At 31.3% G+C, this 23,666-nt stretch overlaps 1 protein-coding gene and 1 long non-coding RNA gene across 2 annotated transcripts; both read left to right on the top strand.

The window, feature by feature from the left end:
- Nucleotides 1-19,465: 19,465 nt before the first annotated feature.
- Nucleotides 19,466-22,148, top strand: LOC107886222 (SUMO-activating enzyme subunit 1B-1). The gene is made up of 10 exons (XM_016810090.2): nucleotides 19,466-19,800; nucleotides 19,910-19,961; nucleotides 20,072-20,267; nucleotides 20,424-20,503; nucleotides 20,602-20,718; nucleotides 20,858-20,908; nucleotides 21,086-21,152; nucleotides 21,427-21,530; nucleotides 21,612-21,716; nucleotides 21,865-22,148. Exons 1-10 carry the CDS (start codon nucleotides 19,718-19,720, stop codon nucleotides 21,979-21,981), a joined length of 972 nt encoding a protein of 323 aa, XP_016665579.1. The 5' UTR covers nucleotides 19,466-19,717; the 3' UTR covers nucleotides 21,982-22,148.
- A 470-nt stretch (nucleotides 22,149-22,618) lies between these two features.
- On the top strand, nucleotides 22,619-23,606 carry LOC107886223 (uncharacterized). The gene is made up of 2 exons (XR_001680667.2): nucleotides 22,619-23,081; nucleotides 23,170-23,606. It is a non-coding gene; the product is annotated as an uncharacterized lncRNA (long non-coding RNA).
- Nucleotides 23,607-23,666: the final 60 nt, after the last annotated feature.

Here is a 23,666-nt window from a genome sequence, read left to right as displayed (position 1 = left end):
TACAATACAATGTGCGAGGATATATGCATAAAAACTTGAAGCGATTAAAGAAAATGGGAATAAAATGATGAAAACCGTACGTAAAACGGGTGAAATACAATGAAGGGATCATATATCAAAACCAAATTCTCAATTTTCGACAAAAAGACAAAAGTTAATCAACTTGTGGCTTAACTCTCTTATTTGGTGTCCCCAGTAGAGTCGCCAAGCTGTCGTAACCATTTTTTTTGAAAAAACGGGAATCGACTTAGATTTTTGGAAATGAAAATGAATAGAGGAGCCGCCACCAATCTTTTTTGATGAGGTGTGATCGGATCACCTTAAATTAATTATTTTAATAAAAGTTAAGATTTACTAAAACGATAATTTTTGGTCTACGAAAATCAGAAAATGAGTTCGGTAGTCGGTTACGCACGAGGAAGGATTAGCACCCTCAATACGCCCAAAATTGGTACCTAGTTGATTAATTAGTGTCTTAGTGTCGAAAATTTGAAAACTTGAAAAAATTTAAAATACGACCACTCTTTGTAAAGAAAATGCTCAAATGTTAAAGACCTTCTCGTCTCACAATATAAAATGTCACATCCAGTAAGTTAGGACACGACATCTTGAATTTTCGAGAGCGAGCTTGCCTTTTATATAAAAATTTGTGTATTTCAAAAGGTTATTCAGTTAGTTAAGGTGAACGAGGAAAACCGAAACCCAATAAGTTAGGGCACGTTTCCTCGAATTTCTGAACACCGAATATTGACTTTACTTGCAAAAATCTTATTTCGAGGTAACAAAATGCCATACCCGGTAAGTTAGGGCACAACATCTCGTATCTTCGAGAATAAGCATTTTTCAAAACTCATGTCGCGATTTAAAAGAGTATTCCGTTATTTAGGTTAAAGGAGAAAAATCGAAACCCAGTAAGTTAGGACACGATTGTCTCGAATTACCAAATACGGAATATTACTTTTATAAAAGAATTATTATTGGGTTGGATATAATGATAATAATAATATTAAAGTAAAGTAAATAATAATACTATATATAAAAATATATATATGTATATAATAGAAATACACACTACTATATAATAATAATAATAATAATAATAATAAATATAGAAATACAAAAAGCAAATATAATGAAAATATTAAATTAAAGTAATAAAAAATAATACTATATATAAATATATATATACATAAAAATATACACTAATATATAATAATAATAGTAATAGCAAAAATAATGAAAATATGAGTAATATTAATAATATATTAGAATACAAAAGTAAAGTAATAACAATAGGGGTGATAATAATAATAATAATAATAATAATAATAATAATAATAATACAAACAATAATACATACATATATATATAATAATAATAATAGTCAGAAATAAAAAATAATAGAAGTAACAATAATGATAGTAATAATATAAATAAATATGGAGAGGGTATATATAATATAATAATAATATAAATAATAATATATACATGAGAAATAATAGTAATAATATAAATAATAGTAAAAAAAATAAAAAAAATAAAACAAAGCTCTCAACTCTCTCCCTCTTTCCCCATTCCGGCCATGGTCCGATCAGTACCCAGGCGCTGGACCGGTGCCGTCCGCCGTCTTTGCCGTCGTCGCACGGTGGCCGGAATTTAAAAAATGTATTATTTTTGTTTTCTTTTTTTTTTATTTTTATATCTAAATATATGTATACTATTTTTGAAAGAAAAGAAAAAAAGAAAAAATGTTTATATGTACAAAAAAAGTGAAAATAAAAAGGAAAAAAGAAATAAAAACCTTAACGTGTTTGAATCTTTTCTTCTTCAATACTCGCTTTTTTTTATTTCAGATTTGCTTGCAAACCTTTTGCTTTTACATTCTTCTCTTTTTTTGTATCAAAAAAACCTTTCAAAAATACAATTCTTTCCTCTTCTTTCTTTTTTTTTTTACAATGGACTTTTGGTTTTGCTTTTATAGCCATCTTACATACATTTCTTATCATTCTATGTCTCTTCTCCATTTGATGGTGTAGGTGTAAGTGGGAGACAAGGTGGTGGAGTAGGTGCAAGTGGGAAGCAAGGTGGCTAGGGTTTTGTCTTTTTTTTTTAAAAAAAATAAGTTTAGGTTGTATTGAGCTAGGGTTTTTATTATTTGGGCTTAGTTTTGGGTCTGATTTTATAATTGGGTTTGTGAATTGGGTAGGATTTAGGTTTGATTTTAATTTGTTGGGCCGGGCAAATTTGGGCCTCTACAGCGTGACCACTCTGGTCTGACATTTTTCTGACTTTTTCTGTTAAAAAAAGTAAAAATAAAAAAAAATCTGAAAAAAAGGGTGGAGGGGGTGCCAGAGGCGGCACCGGTTATGCCTCTAGCAAAGGCGACACCTAAGAAGTATAAATATCGAACCAGTAACTCCGAAAACTAGAAGCAACAGCAAGGAGAAGATTGAAAAAGAAAAAAAAGGAGAAGAGAAGAGGAAGAAGGAGAAGGAAAAAATAGAAAACAGAATGTATTATTATTTTTAAATAATGGAATTTTATATTGTTATTGTGTTTTTGCTGTTATTATTATTGTTGATTTTTATTGTTTATTGTTGTTAGTAATTATTATTATTAGTAAAAAACCTTATTATTATTGTTAGTAAAAAATCCTTATTATTATTGTTGGTAAAAAACCCTTATCATTATTGTTAGTTATTATTATTGTTAGTAAAAAAACTATTATTAGGATTGTTGGTTATTATTGTTAGTAAAAAACATTAATTATTGTTAGTTATTATTATTGGTGATTTATATTAATTTTGTAAAAAAAACCTTAAAAAAGCCTATTTATGTTATGTAAAGAATGTTTTATTCTTTTATGTAATTTATTTGTTATATGTGTTTTAGGTTGATTAGATGTTTTATTCTTTTATGTAATTTATTTGTTATATGTGTTTTAGGTTGATTAGATAATATTTATAAAATTTATTTGGCATGTTATCGATATTGTTAGAAATGACAACATATTTGGTATTGCTTGATGAGATAATAATTTTAGCACAAAGAGAGAAAGTTGATAAGATGATGAGAGAAGTGCAAGATTACAGAATGAAACCAGAACAAGACATTGTTCAACACGTTATCACAGTAAATAAAAAGAAGCAAGAAGTGTTGTGGAAGGGTCATGAAATGATTAGAAAGAATAAAGTGCAATACTTAACCCTTAGAGGGACATTAATAGAACGGGATCATCAAATCATTTTAGACCAACTTTGGAAAACATTGATACCACGAACCTATTGGAATCTAGTTATATGCTTCATAAAGTCTATAATCGCTTATGGAGTAAGGAAAATAGCGAGACAAAGTATAGGTTCACGAAAGTTGACTGGGAAGCAAAACATGATTGATATACCATGGATGGATAAATTAGATGTTAGGAAATTACCAAGAGAATTTCTAATTTTAATACCCGTTATAAAGATTGAAGAGGAAGAAGATCCCAAGGAATTAACAAATTGGATTGTAGAAGATGAATATGAAGAGAATCAAGAATATCTAAATTGGATTGTATAGTATTTCCCAGAGGAAGATACAGGGTCGGAGATGGAAGAAAACGTAGAACTGAATTTAAATGGTTAAATATAAAGATAAATGTTGTTTATGTACAAAATGAGAACTGAAAAAGTATGAGCTTATGAATGAAAAAAATTGCATATTGATTAATTAAAATTTTTATTTAAGTAATTTATTTGCTATTCAAAATTATTTTGAGAAATTTTGTTTATTTTTTAACAGATTGAGCATTGAAAATGGATAATTAGTTTTTCGTATGCGTTTATTTCAATGGAATCATCTTGACAATAACCATTGGATGCATATTTGAATGTCGGCAACAAATAGCAATGAGATTTAATAGAAATGTCTTGTTGGATGATATGAAAGGAATGATTAACACAAAAATTGTTAAACGTTGTGGAAGAAGGATCTCGAAACTTTTCTACAAGTTTCCAGTTTCGACAGATCCAATCAAATTCACCGAAATGGAACTTGTAGACGACGAAGACGTGGAGACAATGATCGCTCTTTACTATGGGAATGGGAGTGACAAAATGCACCGATTCACTTATTTGCTGAGTTAGCCGGTATGGAGTAAAATGAAGATCTCAATACATATGGTGAAGAACATAGATCTCAAGAACCATGCATGATGGCTCCAATATCGTACGTTGATAGTGAATCAACTATACGTGGGATCGATATCGATCTTAATGTTACACCCGATATTATTGTGGTTGGTGATAATGGTTACGATAGTAGTGATCCTTGTGGTCAAGAGGTCGATAGTGATAGTGATCCCGATGTGGACGATGTCCTTGATGATATTGACGATGAAGATGTGAATAACGATGGAAACATTAACGCGTCTTCGGTCGAGAACCAGATGCGACGTATTGTGATACACAATAATACTATGCCACACATGTCACTCATAGACCCCGACGCGGCACATGTAGCTGAGTTCTCAGAGTATCCTGAAATACTCCTTGCTCACCGACTGGCCTTGTAACACCCCCTACCTGTATCCATTGCCGGAATAGGGTACGAGGCATTACCGGAGTTTACTGAATATTTTCAGATAATTTTGAGTCATTTATTATTCAGATTTTGAAAATAATCATAACGTCTCTCTATTGGGCCCTCGAAGCCCCAAACATACACTAGAAACCAACTGGAATTAAATCGGGATTATAAAAAAAAATTCGCAAAATCTTAAATTTTATTTTCATCTAAGTACTTACCATTTCAATGCTCCTTATAATTAAACATGTTACCATTCAATCAATAGCTTGGTACTTGTCTAAGCGTCAAACAACATTATTGTTAGTATGCTTGCACATATTTCATATAAATTCAACATTGATATACTTATTTTCTCGACATGTCACACTTGAGTTTAATAATTGTCTTTACTTACATAATTTCCTTGTATCAACATATCAAAGACAATCATGTATGTACATGTCATGAAACATATCATTCTCTTACTGTTTTTTTTCATAAGTATATATATCAATCATTTCATTATATCAATATTTCATACTCCATCATTTCCATATATTTTATGTATATTTATTCCGGTAAAGTTTATATCAAACTTAACATAAATTATATTCCATGTACTTATTCTTATTTCGTTTATCTATCTTCATAATTATTTCATACAACTATTTTGTACATATATTTCCATATGACCAGTTCTTGTAAGCATTTCACACAACCATTTCATATAACCATTCATCATCCGGTATATATTACCTGAATATCAATTGTTCAATAGATGTCATAGCATCTCCCATATACGGTCTTATTTATCTTTGACATGATGCCATAGTGTCTTTCAACTATGGTCTTACTCATTTTCTGTCATGTTGCCATGGTATCTTTCAACCATGTTCTTATTCATTTTCCCGTCATGTTGCCATGGTATCTTTCAACCATGGTCTTATTCATTTCATGTCACGCTGCCATGGTATCTTTCAACCATGGTCTTATTCATTTTCTATCATGTTACCATGGTATCTTCCAACCATGGTCTTACACATTTCATATTAGGTTGCCATGGTATCTTTCAACCATGGTCTTACACATTTCATATCAGGTTGCCATGGTATCTTTCAACCATGGTCTTACACATTTCATATCAGAGAGCACACTCCCGCGAACCTCATCCTTACAGTGGGATTACCAGTCCAGGCTAAATCCCCTGTAATATAAACTCATAGAGTATTGTCGGGATTACCAGTCCAGGCTAAATCCCCTGTAACGACAATTACTCTAATGAGCTTAGATCTGAATTACCAGTCCAGGCTAAATTTAGACCCTAATTCGGATTACCCGTCCGGGCTAAATCCATTTTCCACATATTCTTCGGGAGGGCTATATCAGGATAGGATCACCAGTCCGGGCTAGATCCTTTTTACCGTTAATTCCTTTTCAGAGATCCATCGTGTCGAAACCATTTCTAAATCGAATTTTGGAAAATGAGAATCGACTTTAAGAAAAACAAAAACGGGAGTCGCCACCAATCTTTTTAGGTGTGATTGGATCACCTTATAAAATTTTTCTTTTAAAACATTAATTTTGGTCTACGAAAGTCGAGAAAACGGATTTGGGAGTCGGTTACATACGAGGAAGGATTAGCACCCTCGTAACGCCCAAAAATTGGTACCTAATTGATTATCAAGTGTCTTTAATGTCGGAAATTTGAAAATTTTAAGATGCAATCCTCTTTAAAATATTTTGATTTTGAAAATTGGGGTTCACTCGTATATTGATACTGAGTTAGCCTTTTTGGAAATCCCTATCTTGAAACAACAAAGCGCCATATCCAGTAAGTTAGGACACATTGCCTTGCAATTCCAAGACAGTCGCTTGCACTTTGAAAACTTTTTAAAACTTAGAAGGGTGCTTGACTATTCGAACTCAACGAGAAAAGTTGAAACCCAATAAGTTAGGGCACTACTTTTCTCGAAGCTTCCAAACACCAAGCATTGCTTTTTTATTTTCAAAAACTTTGTAGTCCTTTTTTTTAAAACCGATGCATGAAGGAGCATATTAACATTATGGAATGGCATACAATATGGCATATTATCATAATAGGTAAGTAAAAGCATGAATTTAAACAATATGATAGCAATAATATAAAGATCATGCATTAGATACATACATATAAAAAAATAATAGATATAGCAAATCTTAACAACATACGTACAAAGATATACATAGCATATATTGAAGATAAATAAGCAAAACATACAAAGTAATAATTAAAAAATGACATTTAATACCCAAATGATATATACAATATCAAAATATAAAAGAGTTATTATATATAAAATAAAGTGAATGATTGTTTAACAAGATATACATATAATACACATAAAATATGATATTTAATAATAAAAATAGTATTTAATATACAATATATAATATATAATAACAAAAATTTATAAAAGGATAATAATTATATAAAAATAAAAAATATATTGGTTTAGAAAAATAATGTATAAAATACCAAATATGTAAAAGAATTTATATTTATAATAAAATAATTATATAATATATATATATATATAAATATAAGTATAAAATAAGTAATTAATGATGAAATATACGTATTATACAAATTATAATATTATAATATCTTCAAAATATATAATAATAAAATATAAGTAAAGTAATCATTAACATATGAATAAAAAATAAGTATATAATACAAGTTAAAACTTTTAATGATAATAACATATGGATAAAAAATTTATAATGGTATAAAAAAATGACATAATATAAAATAATTATAATTTATAATATGAAAGTGTATATATGTAAAAATAATATACAATATGTATAAATAATTAATCAGTATACAATACAAGTAAAAAAATATAGATAATAATGTAAAATATTAATAATTTGTGAAAAATAATATATAATAAATAATAATAATATGAAATAATATATTGTTAAAATGTAAAAATAATATTATAGTATAAAGATATATAAACATTATGTGATAAAAATATACTATAATAAATAATAAGTAATGATATATGCTAAAATATATATTAATATAACAATAGAAAAACATGAAGTAGTATAATATAATATATATACATGCATAGAAAATATATATTTGAAAATAAACTATATAAAAAGGTTAAATATTATAATATATAAAATACATAATCAAATGTATAAAAGATAGAAATAAATATACGTATTTGAAAAATGAAGAAATTAAAATAAAAAAAGGTTGAAAAACTAAGATAGACGAAGAATAAAATAAGAACAAACCACAGAGAGTAAGAACGCAAGAGGGAGAGAAATTTGAGTGAATGCTCTCAAGAATTCTTATTGCTTCCCAAAACTTCAGTCCGTTACAACGAAGGGAGAGGCCTCTATTTATAGTTGAGCCTCCCCAAATCCAACGGTACAGATCAATTACATCAACGGTTAAGATTAAAGGATATCTACAAATTAAATCTCCAAGATTACAAGATCATATCTTCAAGATTGCACATCATATCTAAGATTGCATATCATATCTAAGATTGTATCATATCTAAGATTGCATATCATATCTAAGATTGCATATCCTTAAAGATTATATTTCCATATAAGTCAAGCTCATAGATGAACCTTCAATCTTTTCAAGTAATGGGCCATTTCGATTGGGCCAAATTATATGTTTGTAATTTTGTATTAGACTTGGACCTTTTTTTTTTGAAATTATTTCTGGGCCCAGGCAAAATTGAGTGTCTACACATCGAATTTTCCTTTCATTCAACCGGGATTTCTTCCCCCTTTTTTTATCAAATATATCAATGTTTTATCAATTTTCATATAATAAACATTCAAATCATATTCATATCAAAAACATACATTTCAAGCATTTAAGAATATAATTCAAGTTACACGAACTTACCTAGCGAAATTGCAGAAATATCAAGATTCAGGGGCATTTTGGTAATTTACCATTTTTTCGATTTTCACTTGATCTTAAATTGACAATTTCATTCAATTTATTAATTTGGATAATAAAACAATTCATTCCCTTCAATTTGGTCATTTTTGACATTTTTACAAAATTACCCCTGAAGTTTTACCTTTATTCAATTTAGTCCTTAAGCCTAAAACATGCAAATTAGCCATGCTAGCTGGATATTCATATATATTTTCCTCCCCTTTTCCTCTCCATTCCACATCCTTAATGTATATAACACACTTGTAAGTAACATCATCTATAATTTTTATTATTTACTTTTATCTATATTTATATCTGGAGCTATAGAACTCAAAATTAAGATCCGCAAATTTTCTATGAAACTAGAATCATATATATTTTTACCATAAAATTTTCAGAATTTTTGGTTTAGCCAATAAGTACAGTTTATTCTTTAAAGTTACTCATGTTCTGATGTCTGACAGTTCTGAACCTTCTTCACTAAAAACTAATTATCTCCTTGTACAGAATTCGAATGATATTCTCGTTTATTTCTCTTGAAAATAGACTCATTAAGGATTATAAACCTATAAATTTAAGCCCATAATATTTCTATCCAATTTTTGATGATTTTCCAAAGTCAGAACAGGGGAACCCGAATTTATTCTGACTTTGTCTCACAAAATTCATTATATCTCATGATTTACAAATCCATTGCTTACACGTTTCTTCTATGAGAAACTAGACTCAATAAGATTTAATTTCATATTTTTTTCATATTCTAATTATATTTATACAATTTATGGTGATTTTTCAAAGTTACTCTACTGCTGCTGTCCAATATTGTTTTAGTGCAAGCTATTTATTACCATTTTTTCCTTAAGCTTTAATAAATAACAATTTCGTCCCTACTCAATTAGCCTCTCAATTGAGCTGATTTTTCTCAATTAACACTTTATTATATCACTTTAAACTACTTTACAACTTTTGGAAATCATAATTTCAGCACTAGACTTTAATTTCAAACATTTTCACAATTAGGTCCTAAAATCAATTTCCATTAATTTTACTTGATAAAATTATCATATATCAAAATTAAAGCTTCAATTCTATGTTTATTCATCATATGCTTCCAGAACTCATCCATAATAACTTTAAAAATTAGCCCTTCAACATAAAACTTATGAATTACTTTACAATTCAATCCTTATTTCATTTCTAGCTTGAATTTCTATCAATTAAACCCTTATTTCATCATTTTACTCAACATGAACATTATCTAGAAATCTATTAACTTTCAAAATATCAACTGAATTTTATCATAATCTTGTTCCAAAGCTTATAAAACATCAAAATTAAGTAAAAAGGGCTAAATTGGCTCACCTATTAAACTTCCAAGCATCACACCTTGAATTTTCCCCTTTTTTTCTTTCTTTTCTCTTTTTCTTTCTTTCCTTCCCCTGCTCTCTGTTTCGTTTGCTTTGTTTTCTTCATTTCTATCTTTTTTCTTTCTTTCTTTTTCATATATATATACACACATATGTATTTATACTTAAATAATAAGTATTATTTATTTATTCATGTGTATATTATTAGTACATTTGTATTCATTTATAACCATACATTTGTCATTATTTAATATATTTATCATATAAAATCTTATAATATAATTATTTAATTAATAAATATCTTTTATAATATAATAAATATCTATTTAATATCCAATACATGTTTTACAAATGTATGTATTTTCATCCATACACTTGTATATTTTATTTACTATACATTTGTCTTTGTACTAATTTATGTATCATATAAATATCTTATAATATAATTATAATAAATTAATTTAATATCATTTATTACTAATAAATATATATATATTATAATTTGAAATCTAAGTAAAAATCTTAGATTTTTACTTTATATGCTGCCTCACTTATGCTAAATGGCATAATTTTCATTTTGGTCCTTTTTATTTTCTTTTAATCTATAATTAAACTTTCACACTTTATTCAATTTAATCCTTTTATCAATTATCCTTAATTAAGCTAAATTCACTTAATTAAACTCTAATTAACCACTCAATTAACTTTTTTTAAAAAAAATTATAATTATTTACGGATCCATTTTTCAGTAACGGAGACTCGAAAATACACTTTTTCCGATAACCGTAAAATTTGAGTTATTACAGGCCTTAAATTTCGACCCCGATGAGTTGTTCATCGGCTAGAGATTCGAAAATAAAGAAGAGTGCGTATTTGCTATTAAGCGGTATAGCATGAATATATCAGTAGATTACAAAGTTGCAGTGTCTAAATCGACATTATATATTGGAGAGTGTTAGAAGTCGATGGAAGGCTGCAATTGGTGGGTATGAGCTGCATTTATTCAAAATTCACAAATGTGGGAGATACGCATATTTGTTGGGCCTCACACATGCACATCAACGTATGACAAAAGATCATCAAAAACTTGATTCTAAAACTATCTGTATGTGTATCATGCCAATGGTGAATGACATGCCGATCATTAAAGTTTCGGTACTGATTGCCGAAATACAGGCACGATTTCAATATCGAGTATCATATCGAAAGGCATGAATAGCTAAATAGATGGCAATGGAGCAATTGTATGGGGATTTCGATGCGTTGTATAACGAGCTACAGGGATGGATAGCCACTATGCGGAAGTACATTCAGAGGACTATTATTGAGTTACAGACACGACCTTATTATGGCCCGGATGACCAACTACAGGCGGGGAAAAGATTCCATCAGATGTTCTGGACCTTTGATCTATGTGTGCGCGCATTTTCCCACTGCAAATTGTTTGTGCAAGTGGATGGGACCTGGCTATATGGAAAATATACACAGATCTTACTTCTTGCGGTCGCTTAAGACGGCAACAGGAACGTGCTCCTGATAGCATTTTTCATCGTAGATAAAGAGAATATGGAATCGTGGGAATTCTTCCTTACCAACCTGCGGAGGTATGTTATTAGCAACGATAATTTTTGCATTATCTTCGATAAAGGAAAATGATTAATTGTCGCCATTAGGCGTTCTGGTGTACCATGGAGATCCATTTACTACATACGACACATCATGACTAACTTCCATCTAGATTATAAGAATGCAGATTGGAAGAGACAAGTTGTGAAAATGGGTAAATGATTACCTTATCGTTTCAATATAAGTTTTAATGTTTTAGGGCAATACTGTAACTTATCTTTTCTTAATACATATACAGCGCACGAGCTAGAGCCACACATTTTTCGCCAAAGAATGACTCGACTTGAGAGTGACATAGAGAGTCAAATGAACATATCTTTCCGACAGTGGTTGGGTACTATGGAGCCATGGCAATGGACTCAAAGTTTTGATGAGGGCTTTCATTATGGTCAAATGACCACAAACTTAGTGGAGGAGGTCAACGCTGTGTTGTTGAAAATACGACATCTTTCAATTTCATCTGTCTTCTCGGCTACATTTTACAAGTTGGCTACTTTGATGCCAAGAATGGGTCAGTAACAGGTCAACCAGATGGAGGCAGGACACTTGTTTGTCGAAGATGTCAGGGATGTAATGGTTACAAACCGTTGGATGGCGAGGTCGATGAATGTAGAAATATATTTACGACGCCTTGAAACATTTCGAGTTACAGAGACCATTGATCGTCGACCCGGTATACCACCTAGGTCCTATGGAGTTGATCTCCGGAATAGACAGTGCGATTGCAGGAGATTCCAAACACTTCATTATTCGTGTGCGCATGTCATGGCAGCGTGTGCTAAAGTGAACCTTAATGTTGAACAATTTATCGGTGATGTGTACACACTCAAGCACACGTTACGTGTCTGGAAAAATGAGTTCCCTATCCTGCCTGACCTGTCTACGTAGGAGGTGCCTTCGACGACTTTCGAGTTTATCCCAGACAGAGGGTTACGCAAGAATCCAAGAGGTCATCTGCAATCAACCAGAATACGTAATAAAATGGACATTACGAAGAAATCTGACGGTACGCGTTGTGGATTATGCAGGTTAGCTGGTCATAATCGGAGTAAATACCCGCAGCGAAACTATCATGTTGGACAATCGTCACGATCGGGTAGGAATTGAGCTTATGTTGTAATGTATTTAATTTATATAAAAAAATTATATTGCAAAGTTTGTTCCAATTAGATTAATGTTGTAATGTATTTAATTAATGTTCCAATTAGATTAATGTATTTAATTAGATTTATGTTGTAATGAATTTAATTAATGTTCCAATTAGATTAATGTGTTTAATTAGATTAATGTTGTAATGTATTTAGAGTTTGTTCCAATTTATATTACAAGACTAAGTTTGTTATAAGATTTAGTGTTTTAATGTTCAAAATGTCCAAATTAATCTAATTTATGTTATGGTCAAATTTTGTTCAACATTTCAAAGTTTCAATTAATCTAATTAAATATATACAAAAAAATACAAACATTTTTAATATCAAAACCCAAAAAACCCCTAAAATTGATGGTTCGATGGTGTAGTCCTAGGGGTATATTTCTGTAGAGGTCGACGTTCACATTGTGGGTGACTGCGACGACCAACATCCTCTTTAGTCGCAGGTGAGGGTGTCTGATACATGGAAGAAAAATCATATGGCTCGAATAGCATCGATGAACTTGAGCCGGGAGGAGTGCCATGCTGCGGAGGATACAACCTAAGAGGAGTAGAGTACTGCGGTGGATACGGGCCGGGGGTAGTGCTATACTGCGGTGGATACAGGCCGAAGGTAGTGCTATACTGCGGCGAATATGGGTCGGGAGAAGTGCTGTGCTGCGTTGGATACGACCCAAAGATATCAAACCCGTAATGGTATTTGCCCCCTGACGAGCCCGAGAAATAATTATTGCCCAACAAATTCGGATGATAAGAAGTATCAGCCGAATGTAAATGCGATCGCTTGGACTCGATCTCCTGCAGTGGCTCGGGCTCCAGCTTTGGTTCGGGCTCGAGATCTGGCTGTGGATCAGGCTCTATATTGGCCACTAGCTCGTATGCCCTAGGTCGCTGCACGTGCGGGGGGACTACAGTCGATTGCCCACCAAATAAATATGGCTTTCCCATACTAGAGTACCATTGTATGTACTCTAACGATGGTTGCAAATCGAAAGACATATCCATTTGAGGTCTTCGACCCATCCGATTATCCTACACCGCGACAAATTTTCGGTGCACAACCCCCAATGCATTCCATGTTTCCCTTTCTTGTTGATGCCGTGAACCTTCCCCACTTGCATTGGCAGATCCGGGATATACTGGATGCAACCAACCTGTCGTAGTACTCGATCCCCGTGGTACCACTTTACTATATTGAAACTAATAATTGGTGCGTTAGTGCACCACAATTGAGAATGAATATAGGCAGACGAGGGTATAATAGCCACAATTTCTGGTTTACGATATGGCATCTATATAAACTACACGATTAATACCATGGTTAAAATTTAACACGGTTCGCGTAAGATATACAAGGTAATTACATGTCACGAATATTTGAATAGTTTACCTCTTCCCTGACATGTTGTTCAATCATCAAACGATATATCTGGACAGTGTACGACCTCCCGATACTCGGATAAATACTCCATCTACAAAAATAATTTTCAAGTAAATATAGTATCGTTAGAATAGTATCATTATAAAGAAATTGTCAATTAATAATAAGTTAAATTTTATCACCTGTTAACTAGTGAAATACGTATTGTTGGTGACTAACCGATGCCAAGAATGGCATCCGATAAAGAGCCCATGACTGCAACAATAAAAGGCATCTGCTTATGTCTGTGGCATCAAGCTTTGTCGTCTGACAAAGCTCACGATATAACATAGCCAGAATTGTGGAACCCCAACTATATGAGCGAACATTACGCAAATCAGTTGATAGAGGTAAATACTGGAGATGAACCTTGTTGTTGTTCGCATTGGGCATCAGTGCACCCCCTATAATATGCATAATGTACGCTCGAGCTGCGCACATCAACTCTTCTTCAGTGGCATTAACTGATAAATGCTCAAAATTAGCTTTCAACCATGTAAATTTCAACTCCAAAAAATTGGACTCATTATCGTCGGGCGAGGCTCCTAGTAGGCTATAACAAAGTGCAACCGGCTCAGCTATCGCACTTACGCTCGTTACGACATTCCTGTCGATTAGGAACCCAAATGCAATGCAACATCCTCCAGAGTGACAGTGCACTCCCCACACGACAAATGAAAAGTGTGGGTCTCCGGGCGCCAATGCTCGACCAATGCGGATATTAAATCGTACCGCAAATTAAACGTCCCAGTCAATGCTGTTGACCCGAATCCAGCTAGTTCCAAGTAGGGCATCAGTCGTGCATCCGTGGAATATCCTAAACCATTCACCCAGCCCCTTAATATGCGGTACGAGTCTTGACAGTGTTAAATTACAGAAAATAGTTATAATAACATAATTTATTTCCTTAAATTACGTAGATCTTTTTTTAATGGAACTCATGATTAACAAATCACAATATATTACCATATTATTAACTGTGTCACATATGTGAAGATCTTTCGTAATCAATGAAGCCATTGCGATGCCTGTAATTTCAAAATAAATTTCGGTTATTAATTTTAATATTTGATAGATTTTAAATATTTATCAGAATAACTAAATTTCATATATTACTTCTAATTACAAAAAAATACCAAACAATTTTTTCGACAACATATTTTTTGCTATGCTACATTAAAAAAATAAATATATCCAATTTAAATACAAATATTATTATTATTTTAAAATGATAATAACTAAAGTATTTTGGTTTAAAATATAATATATATATATAATATATCCAGCATGTAGTTCAATATTTTAAATTAATTTTTATTTAATAATAATGTGAGTGATGCAATAATAATTAAATAACATGATAAGTTGTTCAATATTATTTTAAAATATATTATAATATGTAATTAAATTTCTTGGGAAATAAAAAAGATAGGAAAATAAGGAGGGGTTATGTTGCAATATTCTTATTTTTTTTGTTCGATGATTTTTGCCCTTTTTTGATATTTTTTTATTTTCGTATTTTATTTTTTTATATTATTTTGGTACATAATATTTTAAATATATTATTTAAGTGTTTTTTATATTAATTTAATAAATAACCATGATTTTGATACTTTATTTGTATTTTTTTATTTTTGGATTTTATTTTTTAAAATATACTATTTTCGTATTTTATTTTTTATATTATTTTAGTACATAATATTTCAAATATATTATTTAAATTTTTTTATTAATTTAATAAATAACCATGATTTTGACACTCTGTTGGTATTTTTTTTATTTTCGGATTTTATTTTTTAAAATATATTATTTTCGTTTTTTATTTTTTATATTATTTTAGTACATAATGTTTCAAATGTATTATTTAAGTGTTTTTTATATTAATTTAATAAATAACCCTAATTTTGACACTTTGTTGATATTTTTTTATTTTTAGATTTTATTTTTTGAAATATACTATTTTCGTATTTTATTTTTTATATATTATTTTAGCACATAATGTTTCAAATGTATTATTTAAGTGTTTTTATATTAATTTAACAAATAACCCTAATTTTGACACTTTGTTGGTATTTTTTTATTTTCAGATTTTATTTTTTAAAATATACTATTTTCGTATTTTTTATATTATTTTAGTACATAAATGTTTCAAATGTATTATTTTAGTATTTTTATTAATTTAGTAAATAACCCTAATTTTGACCCTTTGTTTGTATTTTTTAAATTTTTGGATTTTATTTTTTAAAATATATTATTTTCGTATTTTATTTTTATATTATTTTAGTAAAAAACTCGCCACCACCACTTTCCCCAAAATTTTTTTTTCGTATTTTATTTTTTTATTAAGATATTTTTTTAGTATTTTATTTTTATACTATTTTTGTAAAATGTTTAAAACCCCATCACATAAGAAAAAATTTAAAATAATCAGAATATAACATGCCAAATAAATTTTATAAAAAATATATCTAATCAACCTAAAACACACTTAACAAATAAATTACATAAAATAATAATAATAAAACATTCTTTGCACATAACATATATATGCTTTTTTACTTCAATAAAAATTAAACATAAATTAGGAATGAATGAAAATATAAAATAAATACAAACATACCTTAATATCTCTCTTTAACCAAATAACACCTTGCAAAAAAATAAATTTAAAAATTAAATCTGAATTAAATTAAAATTATTCAACAATAATAATAATAACACCTAAAATAAATAAATTATTTACATAAATTAACAAAAAATGTCAGAAAAATGTCAGACCAGGGTGGTCACGCCACTGCCATAGGCGACACCACCCTGGGATGTACCATTTTGGTAATACTTTTTTGGTTGTATTATTTAAATATTATTTTATTATTTTATCTTATTTTTGTAAAAAACCCTTTGGGGAACTTAAAAGTGGTGAGGAGGTCGACCCTACAATCTCAAGCACTAGTGTCACGGACTTAAAGTTTTCCCAAGCAATTCGTGCGGCCTTAAGCGTTTCTCCGCTCAAAAACGCCTAAGTCAGCCTATCTCGCAACAATTGAGGATTCAATATAACTCCTCTAAAGAACCCACGAAGAACAACAGAAGAACGAAGTAAGAACGATCTCAAAAGATGAACAAAAGTAACAGAAAAATAAGAACAGTTGAGAGAAAAGTTGAGAGAAAAGTTTGAGTGAATGCTCTCAAAATTCTATTAATCACTGAATGAATACAATAAGGGGGAGAGGCCTCTATTTATAGTTGAGCCTTCCCAATATCAACGGTACAGATCGAAATACATCAATGGCTAAGATCTAAAGCTATCAAGATATCAAATCTCTAAGATTACATAATCGTATCTTCTAAAGATTACATTCAAGTCTAGGATCGCATATCTTTGAAAATCCCATTCCATATTTTCCAAGCATATCTTTGAAGATTACTTTCCATATTTGCCAAGCTCCGGAGATGGGCTTTCAATCTCTCCAAGCACTGGACCAGTCTGATTGGGCCAAATGACCTCCCTCAAAAGCGATAAATCGCACAAGTCCGTCGTAGTTGCAAGTTTCCCTTTGCAACCCATGACACTAGAGGATTAATCAAACAATAGGCTTAGTCTATATTTTCAGTATCAAGTCTCAAAGCCTAAATATCATGCCTTAAAACTTTTCTTTCATCTTGCCGATGTTGCCAGGGATGAACTTGTCTTGGTTGGTATTCTGGGTGAGGATTACGCCTCTGAACTTGGGCATTAAGGAATGAAGTGGTTTATTTTACTTATTTGGAAACCGAAGCAGAGAAGAAGGTGTAACACCTCGATTTTTAAAAAATTCAATTTTAAGCTGGTTTTCTTAAATCAAATAATTTTAGGAAGTTAAATTGGGAAATTTTCAAGAATGAATAAAGTATTGGTTTAGAAGTTGATTAATTAGATGTGTTAATTAGTTAAAAATGATAATTTAGAATTTTAAGCTTATGGACTAGATTGTAAGAATAGTAAAATTGTTGGGATAAAGGTATGAAAATTAGGAAATAAAGTTTAGAAGTGGAGAGTCTTTTAAGCGGTAAATTTCCCAATTTGAAAATTTAGTTGTTAGTTCTCTCCCTTTGCACGGTTTGTTTTTCAAAAATCAAAAAAAAAAAAATCCTCCCAATTTTCTCTCTTGCATTTTCTATTCAAATCAAATTCCAAGTGTGTTAATGGTTAAAATTCTTTTATTAAACAAGGTTGGGATCAAAATTTTCATTTTCTTTTCTTTTCTTTCTAGCTCAAGTTGGTTTAGGGAAGCAAGAGAGTGTAATGCTTCCAAAATTTTTTATATTAAATTTTACGAAATTCTAAAATAATATAACGGATAAATTTTTATGACTAAATAGATTTTGATGTGGGATGAAGACAAATTAAAAGATGTCCTATATGTAGGTCATGTAAGGAAGAACTCAACACTTGTCATTAGTAAAATAAATCAAAGGAGAAAAAGGCTGACATTGACAAAATGATTGACAAAATTGTAGCACTAGGAGGCGATCGAAACTTGGATGAATAGCTATAATATGGCAACATGCAGGAGTGGCGATCAACGTGGGTGAAATATTGAGTAAGATCATCGAGTATAAAAACTTTGAAACTTAATTATATTAGCATTCATTTATGGACCCCGACCGTCCACATTCTTTTGGGTAGAAACCGAAGAGCACCAGCTTTTGGATGAAACAATTTCTAAAACTCGATTGGCAGCCATTGTTGGGGCAAACAAACTGCTTTTCACCATGTCAGAAAACTTCAAGTACCGGAATAATCAAGGAGATGGTAGTAATTTAAGTTTCAGTGTTGAACATAATCAAACCCCTACATGTTTCTTCTACTGCCTTCAACTTTTATACTTGTTTTTAATTTGCAGGGTTGAAGGAATTATTGAAGATTGTTGAACAACCAAAAGAACAGTGGATTCTTTGGAACACAAACCTTCTTATTCCAATATTTTCCAGGCAAGACCTTCATACATATTCTTTCACAATTCAATTCTTTGCAACCTGCCATTAATGCCTGCAGATGCAACTTTGTGTAGGCTCCTTAGATTAGAGAAACAAAACTATTGCTATATAGTATTAAACTCCCTTATTACAACATGAAGCTTAACACAATTGATCAATGCAGTGATCCTTCAAACATACATTAAATAATCTTAAATTCGTACTCTAATATCAGTAGAATTTCATGATTGGGTTCTTCATCGTTTTAATCCTGTATAATCATGGGTATTTGATGAAAAGTCCATCTGTATCTTTACGGTGATGAATAAGAAATTCATCCTACTTGTAAATACATTCAAATCTTAAGTCAGCAATATTTCAGCTCTTTTGGGCCAAGTTAATGGCCCAAAAGAAAAAAAAAACAGCAATCAATTCCGAATCACAAACTCGCATTAGCGCTGAGTCAAACAGAGAAAGAATGAAAGGTTGACCCTTATTCTTAAAAGTAGCCTCTTTTCATGTTCTTGACACTGCAAAAAACTTGGGTTTGCTCTGAAAGCTCTAATTGTAGTAGTTCTTACTTAATTTAGGGTTTTAGGGTTCTCACTTCTCTTATTGTTCTTAGTTTTTTTTTTCTTTTTGTAATTCTTTTTGCCTTTGGGATTAAAAGTTTAAAGCTTGAAATGGATGGAGAGGAGTTGACAGAGCAGGAGACTGCTCTTTATGATAGGCAAATTAGGGTTTGGGGTGCTGATGCTCAAAGAAGGTAATTTTATTTATTATTTTGACCGTGCCTTTATTTTTCTTTATTCTTTGAATTTCTTTTAACCTTCATGAGTTTTTTTTTTTTTTTTGGTTTTCCATTTATGTTTTAGACTAAGCAAATCTCACATTCTAATCTGTGGAATGAAAGGAACTGTTGCTGAGGTATAACATTTTATGGTATTTTACACAATGGGTCTTACTTGCTTTATTACTACAAGTCTTTTGTTATTTTTTAGTCAATGTCTTATATTTAAATTTGTGGTTATGGGTAGTTTTGCAAGAACATTGTACTGGCAGGAGTTGGTAGTGTGACATTGGTGGATGATCGGATCGTTACCGATGAGTCTTTATCTGTGAATTTTTTGATATTGCCTCATGAAAATCACTACAACGGGAAAACTCTGGCCGAGGTTTGCTGTGATTCTTTGAAAGAATTCAACCACATGGTTCATGTTGCTGTGGAAACAGGTTAGCCGCTTAATTCGTTGGTTTTTTTTTTTGCATATGCTTCGTAGTTTCATGTAGTGTTCAGTGAAAAAAAATAGTAGCAGTGCTTGTAAATTTTGTTTTTGGATTTCAGTCCCTTTACAAGTAGTAAATCTATTTCTTTTGGGAGGACTGCAGGCGATATATCAACATTTGGTGTCGAGTTCTTTGAAAAGTTTGATGCTGTGATCATCAGTTGTTGCTCTCTTGGAAAAAAGGTACTTAGATAATGATTCTCAATAGATCTTTCAAATTATTTGATGCCTTGATGTGTTTGCGCTTCAAATTTGCTACTGAAACTTCAGTTTTATCTCAGAAATTGATCAATCAAAAGTGTCGGAAATTATCAAAGCGTGTAGCATTTTATACAGTTGAGTGTAGAGGCTCATGTGGTGAAATGTTCGTCGATTTACTGGACTATAAATATTCAAAGGTGATAATATTAAACATTTAACTAATTTTAGTAAATTTTTATGCTTGCTAGACAAGCTAGTAAGCCACTTTTATTCTATGTTAATCGGACTCCGGTTTATAAGTATTTATTTCCCCTTTTTCCCTTTTTAATTTTTCAGAAAAAGCTCGAGGAAACCATTGAATGCCAGATAGAATACCCGAGCTTTGAGGTATGAAATGGTTTATGCTTGTTACGAGCAATGATTTGTGTTGATAAGTATAAGTACACCTAAAGGCATTTTCTTATAATCAACCTTAGTACATATTGTGCCATGCTGCCTCATATGCTACGATTTTATCATGTAATGATGTGCCATCTGAACCGTGTACATTCTTTTCCACTGCAGGAAGCCATTTCGGTACCTTGGAGAGCACTTCCGAGAAGAGTGTCAAAGCTTTACTTTGCTATGAGAGGTATGCTAAATCCGTTCTTGCTTTTTACTCGAGTAAATGGCAGAGTTGAAATCAAGCAACTAAAATTTGAATCTGTTGAATTTAGGCAAAACATAGTATCCTTTTTTTGCATTCATGCTGGCATGCCTCTTGATGAACCATTTTACTGTACCGATTTTCCTTTTTTGTTAAACTTGGCCAATTTTACATGAGACCTTGTTTACTTATTATTAGCTTTGTTTTGAACTTGTCTTGGTAGTGCAACTGATTACATGATTTCTCTATGTTCTTTCAGTGATAGAGCAATTTGAAGATGTTGAAGGTCGTAATCCCGGAGAAACCACCATTGCTGATCTTCCAGGTGTTTTGAAGCTCAGAAAGGAACTTTGTGAAACAAATGTACAGTATTGAGCAGTTTAATCTACACTTGTATAGTAATGTGTTGCATTTTCATACATATGCTATATTGATTTAATGCAGTCACTGGACGAGTCTCAAATACCCGATGCACTTCTAGAAAGACTTCTAACAGATACAAGGGAGTTCCCTCCAGTTTGTGCCATCATTGGAGGAATACTTGGACAGGTTCGATGTTTTTTTCTTGTCCCTCTTTTGAAACAATTAAATACCTATGTTGCTTTGATTCTTCATCTTTCTTGAGGTATCCATATTTGACTCAGGTACAGGGTTATTAGTATATTTCTTTAATGTGATTGAGTGTTGAGTGATGTAGGAGGTGATCAAAGCAATATCAGGCAAAGGGGATCCACTCAAGAATTTCTTCTTCTTTGATGCCATGGATGGGAAGGGCTTGATAGAGGATATATCAGGGCCCAGCACTAGAAGCTGAGCAGAGCAGGCTTTGATGCTGTTAAAGCTTTTTATAGGATCATCTAATGTTATTGTTGCCTAAAACTGAAATTCTAGAAAAGCAAAACTTTAAAACTTGTAATCATTTTTGAAGAATTGGGAGCCAACACTGTTGCTAATGAATCATAATTTGTGATTCTCAAGAAATCCTTCGAGAGTGCTTGATTGAATGGACCTTGTAGGATTCTGTAGAGTTTTAAGAAGTTACCATATGATATTTAAATATTAAGGAATGAAATAATAACCCTTCAAATAATCTTGATAGATTATGTATGGCAAAGTTTAAATAAGGTGAATTAAAAGTAGTGGTTTTCAGTTTATGGTGGGTAAAGTTGCATTGAAAAAGATGAATAGACTTTATGAGAAATTGTTATCATCAAATTAAAAGCATCATTGTTCAGATTCAGCTAATTGTTTAAGTGACCATCATATAACACATCTGCTTAGTCAGGGGCTACTCTTTTATCATGTATGACCCACTCCCCAATGTCCTACGCCACCTGTAGTGGACTAATACAATTATTGAAGGAAAAAAAGCTAAAGATCACCTAGCCAAAACCACTGATAATATAAAGGAAAACATGAATGCTTTTTCTAAGTGGGGGGGGGTGATTTCTTTATTGTGGCACTCAATATTAAAATGAAATAAGAAACTATTGCAAATGTGCCTTTGGTGCTACTATTCAAACACCAACTTATTCATTTAAACTAACTAATGAACTTCAAATATAGCTTTTAATAGTATATAAGATTTCCTTCTATTCTAAGAATTTAGAAGCGTTAGAAAGACTCAAAATGATTAGGGGATCTCCCATGGCTTTTCACAAAGTAATCTACCATTATGATAAAATAGAAAATGAAAGCAAGATGTGGAAATCTTGCCGAAATTTACCACCTTTTCCACAGCTATATAATCATATGATTGCAATGCTTTAGGGGGTCAGTCTCATATGGAAATCCACTTAATATGAACTCTTTCTTCCTTTGGAGTGAGCTCTATAATGCTCTCCCATGGATCCAAAGCTGAAGCAAGAGTTTGAGGGCATCAAAAAATCAAAGAAAGCCAAGAAACAGGACAAGGTTTTCATATACACGTTCATAGCATTTAGTTGCATTGTAATATGTTTTCTGTTTATGTATGAGCTCCCCAATCTTTTGTTTATTGCAGGCAACCTTATTGATGTTGTTTTGATTGGAGAATCCAAGTTTTTTGCCTCAGCCTCTGGTGATATGAACATGTACTACGATGAATACGTTGATCGGAGTCGTCAAAGACTCGGCAATCGTTCCACTCTGGAAGTGGAGAAAGAGAAGAAAATGAAAGGTGATGAAGAAAAGGTAAAGAAGGGATCCAGAAAGAAAGAAAAAAATGAGGATGTTTTGGCTAGTGAGGAATTGAAGAAAAGAGCTGATGATTTCATAGCCAGGGTCAACAGGCAAAGGAGGTTTGAAGATGGATTACCACTTTAACCTACTGGATTGTTGCTGCTATTTCTCTCCTCACTTGGCCTCTGATTATAAATATGTAGTTCAATGAAGTATAATATCTTCTATATATGTGTGTATGTTGAAGCATCTAAGACAATATAGTTTGGTTCCAATTAATCCCAGGTTTCAAAGTATATAGATGAGGTAATTTCATCTCAGCAAGTATTGCAGCAATAG

This window comes from Gossypium hirsutum, chromosome A03 (genome assembly GCF_007990345.1).
Source record: "Gossypium hirsutum isolate 1008001.06 chromosome A03, Gossypium_hirsutum_v2.1, whole genome shotgun sequence".
NCBI classification, from domain to species: domain Eukaryota; kingdom Viridiplantae; phylum Streptophyta; class Magnoliopsida; order Malvales; family Malvaceae; genus Gossypium; species Gossypium hirsutum.
This window is presented reverse-complemented; position numbering and strand designations above follow the sequence as displayed.